At 42.5% G+C, this 7659-nt stretch overlaps 1 protein-coding gene across 3 annotated transcripts in view; it reads left to right on the plus strand.

The window, feature by feature from the left end:
- The first annotated feature begins 2134 nt into the window (after nucleotides 1–2134).
- dnm3b (dynamin 3b) overlaps nucleotides 2135–7659 on the plus strand; it is a 29712-nt gene continuing 24187 nt past the window's right edge. For 2 of the 3 annotated variants that reach the window (XM_016530628.1, XM_016530630.1), the window contains exons 1-4: nucleotides 3208–3453; nucleotides 6589–6662; nucleotides 6882–7031; nucleotides 7401–7604. In XM_016530628.1, the coding sequence (XP_016386114.1) occupies nucleotides 3293–3453; nucleotides 6589–6662; nucleotides 6882–7031; nucleotides 7401–7604 (589 nt within the window). In that variant the 5' untranslated portion in view covers nucleotides 3208–3292. Of the gene's footprint in view, nucleotides 2370–2825; nucleotides 3023–3207; nucleotides 3454–6588; nucleotides 6663–6881; nucleotides 7032–7400; nucleotides 7605–7659 lie in introns of those variants that run through there. The other variant, XM_016530629.1, reaches the window with a different exon arrangement.

Below are 7659 nucleotides of genomic sequence, written 5' to 3' on the forward strand. Positions count from 1 at the left end.
GCAGTTTGCACAAAAAGGTGTTGTCAGCGCTGCCCTGACGATTTTATCAGTTAGCCTATTTAAGTGAAAGTGACGTGACATGTGGCTAAGTATGGTGACCCATACTTGGAATTAGTGCTCTGCATTTATCCCATCCAAAGTGCACACACACAGCAGTGAACACACACACACCGTGAACACACACCGGGAGCAGTTGGGGGTTCGGTGCCTTGCTCAAGGGCACCTCAGTCGTGGTATTGAAGGTGGGAGAGAGCTGTACATTCACTCCCCCCACCTACAATCCCTGCCGGCACGAGACTCGAACCTGCAACCTTTGGGTTACGAGTCCGACTCTCTAACCATTAGGCCACGACTTCCCCAAATGTATGACACCTCAGTAACATCAGCACTTAGCATCACCCTAACCCTAACTTCGTGTTCTCACATCTACTTGGATCTAAATTTAGTGCTGGACCCAACCACGCTCTAAACCTAACCGCCATAACCCTAAGCGATTAGAAACCTAGCCGGTTCAACTCGAGTACTGCTAAATTTAAGGCTGAACTAAACCACAGCCTAAACCTACCCGTCACAGACCCAGCGATGATAAACCTAACTTTCACTCTTTAGGCCCAATGCTTAGACAGGCCCAGCTCCTAGACCGGAGATAATCTCACACGATGTGGTATAGTCTGACAAGCGTGGGCCCGTGCACCTTTCCTCAGTCTCCCTATTCCAAACCTGCCTAGACGAGTGCTGGGTTGGGGGGAGCTGTTGTACTTTTCCAAAACCTAACCCTAACCCTAACCTAACATCAGCACTGCCTGATCTATAGGATCAATGTAGAAACTCAAGACCATCGTCCCGTCTGCTGCTTCTGACACAGAAGGTGTTTGTAAGTCTGTCTTTAGACTCAAAGAATCACACAAAAACACCACAAACACATCTTATACTGTTTTAGATATACTTAATATTTAGTACACTTAAGTTTGTGTTTTACTGATTCTCTCGTTTCATCATGAATTTGCTCTGTATTTATCAGGCTGATGAAAGCTGCAGGAATCTTTGTAGGAATAAGAAAAGTAAATCTCATAAAACAGAGAACTAAGCACACTTTTTATTTATTTATTTTTTACTTTTTTTATATTTAACAGATGGTACTCTTGTTTAAAGCACAAGTGAGATCATTTCTGCCACAGCACATGAGCAGGTGTGAAGATTACCTTTATTCAAACTTCAAAGCAAGATTATGCCTAAAAAATATATAGAGCAAATAAAACACACAATATTGCAACAAAAGGTTAGTAATCTTTCAAAGATCCATCAGACGTTCCCTGTGTTGTGTGTGGCTTTGTTCTGTTTCCTCTGCTGCCGTGTTTGTTTCCTTGTATTTCCTTGTATTTATTTATTCATTCGTTGGTTGATGTCTTTGCATGTGTTAGTAAAGCTGCTGTGTCTGTGTTTGTGATTAGATGCATTAATCTTCAGAGAGAGCAGATTCTGTCTGGTGGATCAACAGAGACATCTACTGGTCACGAGCAGAGAAGGCCTACAGATCAATCTCGGCCTCTCACATCCACTGGATATCATTTCAACATCATGTCAGCAGATGCAAATCTTCATTAATTAATGGTGTTTCATTCACAGTTTACTCGTCTTTGCGCGGTGCAATAGGATGTAAAGTCTGTTTTCTTAGACGAATGCTGGTCTACAGGTACAAGGACTGTAGAGTAATAAAGTAGTGAAAATCCCTTAGTATATGACCAAATCGGATGTTGTTCTTCAAGCGGCTGCGTTGTTTTGTGGATTTCAGCTCTGAGCAGTGAACAGGAGGGTTTTGACTGGCGTGAATCGCGCTACGACGGAGGAATCGCTCATGAATATTCAGCACGTAACGGCACGTTCATCCTGTAGTCCTGAGCGATTGGCTGACAGGCAAGACATTTGTTAGCGATCGCCAGTCAGCTGACCAATCAGCAGTTTCTCCTGGAGCGAAGGCTTGGCTTATGAATATTAATTAGATGTCGTGACCGAACTCTCCAGTAGACTTACCACGCAACTGCTGCCTGACTCATTAATATGCATGAGCGAAGTGTATTCTGCACAGTACGATTGGTGCAGCGCCGGCGGAGCTCCGTCTCTGATTGGTCGCGTCCTGCGCCAATCGCTCGACAGCGTTGCATCGTAATTAGCGCGGCTGCGATGCAGGCATAGGTTGCAGGGCGATTAATTTGTCATCGGAGAGAAAGACTGTCGGATGAAATAGCGTGACATACAGATGTGTCCGTTCCGATCCGCCGGCAATAACACGACTCTCTTGCCGGGGATTTGTTCATCAGTAACTGGATTAGGTTTTGTGATTTAAGGCGCTCAGGTGCAGCGGGATAACGGTGAGTCTGCATGAATAATGTCAGTTTATATGGAGGCGATGGGCCGCGGCGATGATGGCGTATTACATGATTTACATCGCTCACAAATACATCTGCATGCTTATATCATCCATATGAACACAGCCCTTATTAATGCATCTACAGCCTTTATATCATTCTCCGCATAAATGCATCCGCATCTCTCTTGTCATCCGTGTAAATACATTAGGGCTACATCTCTTATGATGCACGTTTATAAACACACACTCATAGTAGCATAATGACGATGGAATATGTAATACTGAGGAGCTGATGTTGTCAATCAGTGTTTGCGGATATAAAAGCAGTTGCGCAATGTTTGTGTGTCTGTAGCTGATGCGCGTCTAGATGCGCCCTCCTCCTCCTCCTCCTCCTCCTCCTCCTCCTCCTCCTCCTCCTCCTCCTCCTCCTCCTCCTCCTCCTCCTCTCTATCTCTAGTCCACGCACTGCCGCATCTCCTCCATCACCTCCATCATGGGGAACCGGGGCATGGAGGATCTCATCCCGCTGGTCAACCGGCTGCAGGACGCCTTCAGCTCCATCGGCCAGAGCTGTAACCTTGACCTGCCGCAGATCGCCGTGGTGGGCGGCCAGAGCGCCGGGAAGAGCTCGGTGCTGGAGAACTTCGTGGGGAGGTGAGTGAAGGACACTGACGCTACATGCTGTCAGATGACACGATACAGTGTAACAGTGTGCACACAATACAGTGTAACTGTGCACATGATACAGTGTAACAGTGCACATGATACAGTGTAACAGTGTGCACACGATAGTGTTTGTGTGTGTGTGTGTGTGTGTGTGTGTGTGTCTGTGTGTGTGCGCAGCTGATGCGCGTCTAGATGCGCCCTCCTCCTCCTCTCTATCTCTAGTCCAGACACTGCCGCATCTCCTCCATCACCTCCATCATGGGGAACCGGGGCATGGAGGATCTCATCCCGCTGGTCAACCGGCTGCAGGACGCCTTCAGCTCCATCGGCCAGAGCTGTAACCTTGACCTGCCGCAGATCGCCGTGGTGGGCGGCCAGAGCGCCGGGAAGAGCTCGGTGCTGGAGAACTTCGTGGGGAGGTGAGTGAAGGACACTGACGCTACATGCTGTCAGATGACACGATACAGTGTAACAGTGTGCACACAATACAGTGTAACTGTGCACATGATACAGTGTAACAGTGCACATGATACAGTGTAACAGTGTGCACACGATAGTGTAACAGTGTGCACACGATACAGTGTAACAGTGTGCATAACCACAGGCAGCAATGAGTTCTGATTTCTGAACTATTCATCAGAGAAAGAGAGCAGTAAATGATGCAACAAGAAAACAATAGAAACCCTATAACTCATAGAATTTGTAATTTTATAATGGTTATAGTGGGAACTGTGTTGGCTTTAATGGAAACTGTACTGGTTTTAATGGTTGGCAGCTGATGGTTTGTAATGGTATTTGTAGTGGAAACCATTAGAACTTTTGGGATGGCTAAATAATAGAAATTAAATAGTATTAAAAAAATAATATGGCACCCTTAAAGAGCTCAAGGATGTTTCAAAAGTACGAAACAAACAAAGCAGAGATGAGCTGGCGAAGCTTTGCATAACAAATATGCCTGTTATCAATCTGGAGAGAATGAATGGATGAAATTTCAGGCAGAAGTTGAGGCGACTGAAGGATCCTCCACCCACGGATGACTGTCTTAGGTTTGGTTAGGGTGTGCATTCAATACAAATGAATTAATTCTGTTAAAAATGCATTGCACTCTCAGAAAAAAAGTAATCCATTACATTATGCATTTTAGGTAATATAATCAGACTACTTTTTAGATTAATTTTGACCTAACTCGTTTATCACATTGATTTAAATAGGACAATTTTTGTACCATATTGATATACCATTATAAAGGTTTCCTAAACTGGGGTTCATAAAGAAACTGCAAGGGGTTTGTGAGTTAAATGAAAAGCTAATAATTAAATCATAAAAATATAAACTTAAAGTAAATCATTTTAAAATAACACAAATCAAAATAAAACACTTCCTAAAAATATTAAATATTTCATATTTACCTGTATCTCATCTGACCATTAACCAACGTCGGAGAACTGTGAACATGCAAATGTGTTACTTAATTATTAAAATATTTATTTTAAAATCTCAGGGGTACTTCAAGTAAATATATTAGCTGAAAGAGGTTCAGATGACAAGTTTGGAAATGCCTACATTACATGTAAATAAGAAATAACATTAATTTATACATTTTAATGTGTTTGAAAGACAAAAGCCTTCCAAAGACACAGTAACACATGGTTAAAAAACCCACTGAGTGATAATTCAGATAAACATTAAAGGGGTCATATGATGCGATTTCAATTTTTCCTTTCTCTTTGGAGTGTTACAAGCTCTTGGTGCACTCAAATGCTGTGTGGCTATTGTGTGAATAATATGTAATAATGTAATCACTAAAAAAGTAAATGTAGTCTGATTAAGAGTATTTTAAAACATAATTGAATCTAATTACAAGTACTTAATTCTTGGAATCTGATTATGTGATCCAGATGACATGTAATCAGTTACCCAGCTCTGTTTATATGCACCCTTTAGGGGTAAAAAAGGTACATTTTGAAAGGGTACCACCCCAGTGACAGATTTTGTATGTTTTTTTTTTTCTGAGGCCGTGGCAAGCCTGGAAAATGGTTCCTGGGATTTTAGACTGTTTGCTTTAGGCGACTGGGAGACTGAAGCTGATATTCAGGACAGATATTAAGTTCAGGAGTATATTCATTGGAAGACCAGTTAAGGGGCGTCACAATGCACTTTTTACTCTACTGACGTCCATTCATATGCATGCTAATGCAGGAGAATTTTTCTGAACTCTGACCTGCAAACTTGCATCATGTGAAGACAGAATTGCATTACAGGACTGCAGTGTTGCAGTAAACTGCAGTAGATTGCATATTTTTACACTTTGACTTTATTATTGAATTATGTTTTTATAAAACATGCAGAAGCTTGACTTCATATTACAACTGTTGTAGCGTCTGTAGAAATTTTGCGTGTTCAGCATCTAGTGTGACAACGGCTTTAAAAGGATGTTACCGTCATCCAGGTGGCAGGTTATGAACGCATAAATAGTTGTTTTGCATCTTTAAAGTTATGAGAGGAATGAACACGAGGAGTTGAAAGAAAGAGAATATTACAACGTGGTTTATGTGGGAAACCAAATTACTGTCAATATCTGAGCAGAGATCTGAATGAGACGATATTAGAGATTTGGGCTGAACTAGCATGATTTCAGAGTTTAATTTCAGAAGATTTAAAGTATTTATAAAGTTAGGATTAGAAGCGGTCTGAGAAGTGAACCCTGAGGTACACCTGTGGAAACTGAGGCAGCATGTGATCGTGTTTAATACAGACAGACTAATGCAGTCACTGATGTCAGACGACAGCCAGGGGAGGGCCGCGACTGTGATGAGCGAGGGGAATACAGTATATTTATATTGCATTTCACAATAAATATTGTCTGAGAGCAACTGAGAGAAAATATCTTCAGATCTTCAGTCTAGACTCAAAGTGCTGGAGACTCTTAAACCAGGAAGACTGTGCCACAGCCTCACATTACAGTGATAGAATGCATTATGTTCATATTAGCATCAACAAATGTGATGTCATATCCAGCTGGGTGGACGATATCATGCATGACATATTAGAGTTTACTGATAGAAACTTGCATCACTGAAATTAAACAATATCGCAAAATTCACTCTAAAATACTGTAAATATTGGAATTTTATTCATTATTTTTTGACAAGGCCATTAGTAGATTTTGTATTAACTGGCCATTCATATGCAGCTGTTGTTTATGTGTATGTGTACTTAATATAATTATAATATGATATAAAAATGCAGGCTGATATATCAGTTTTTCACTAGATGAGACAAAACTCAAAATTCAGAAAACATTAAATGTTCATGATCTTTGGACAGGAATAGCAGTCGATTTAGAGACGGTTTTGTTAATCAGACAAGCGGGAGCAGCTGTAATGTAGTCTGATTAACTGGACTGGTGTTTCAGTGTAATAGAGTAATATAAATGTAAAGACGTCTGCAGAATGGCAGGGAAGCACACAGATCACATTACACAGAGAGCAATGGTGTTGTGTTGTTGTTTTGAGTCAGTGAGATGGACAGCAGTGGCTCTGTGTGTTTTCCAGGGATTTTCTGCCCCGTGGATCCGGAATCGTCACACGCAGACCACTTGTTCTGCAGCTCATCACCGCAAACACAGGTGAACTCGTGTCTCAGATCGCTTACTCAGTGCTTCAGGTTAAGTGTAATTAACATGCAGCCGGACAGGAAAAATCAATAGCTGGTGTTCTGCTAATTTAATTTTTTATTTAATTAATAAAGTTTATTATTAGTTTATTAACTCAGTACTTCAAATGTTCTATGTTTTGCTTATGTCTCTCTGTCTGTCTAACATCTGCGTGTGGTCTTGAATCTGCAGAGTGGGCCGAGTTCCTGCACTGCAAAGGGAAGAAATTCACCGATTTTGATGAAGTCCGTCAAGAGATCGAGGCTGAGACCGACCGCGTCACCGGGGCCAATAAGGGCATTTCACCCATTCCCATCAACCTGAGGGTTTATTCCCCGAACGGTACTGGAAAACTGAGCTGCTCTGCCTGTAGACGGAGAAATCCTAGCAAAATCTCACTGCGTATGGTGTCGCATGTTAGACGGCTTCTGAAAAAAACTTTTGGATGCAAGATTGTGAATGTGCACATAGTCCTGAACCACGTTTGTGAGAAGCATTTTTGGATTTAACAGCACCCAGGGTCACAAATTTCACGATGTGCAATGCAGCATAGCTTATATTTATTGGAAAGTCTACAGGGGTTATGAGGTCATGGCACGAATCAGAGGTTCTAGCATTATTAATTAAATCTTTATTCTGTTTTATTTGCCTTCATTGCTGGCCCGTCACACATCTCTCCATCTCTCCATCCGTCCTCTTGACTCTGTGCAGTGCTGAATCTGACCCTCATCGACCTGCCGGGCATCACTAAAGTGCCGGTGGGAGATCAGCCGGCTGACATCGAGCATCAGATCCGAGACATGATCATGCAGTTCATCTGCCGCGAGAGCTGCCTGATCCTGGCTGTCACTCCGGCTAACACTGACCTGGCCAACTCTGACGCGCTCAAACTGGCCAAAGACGTCGACCCTCAGGGTGAGTGACCTTCTGACCTTCCTGCTGACCCCCTGACCTTCCTGCTGACCTTCTG

This window comes from Sinocyclocheilus rhinocerous, unplaced genomic scaffold (genome assembly GCF_001515625.1).
Source record: "Sinocyclocheilus rhinocerous isolate Xijiao unplaced genomic scaffold, SAMN03320098_v1.1 scaffold4319, whole genome shotgun sequence".
NCBI lineage: Eukaryota > Metazoa > Chordata > Actinopteri > Cypriniformes > Cyprinidae > Sinocyclocheilus > Sinocyclocheilus rhinocerous.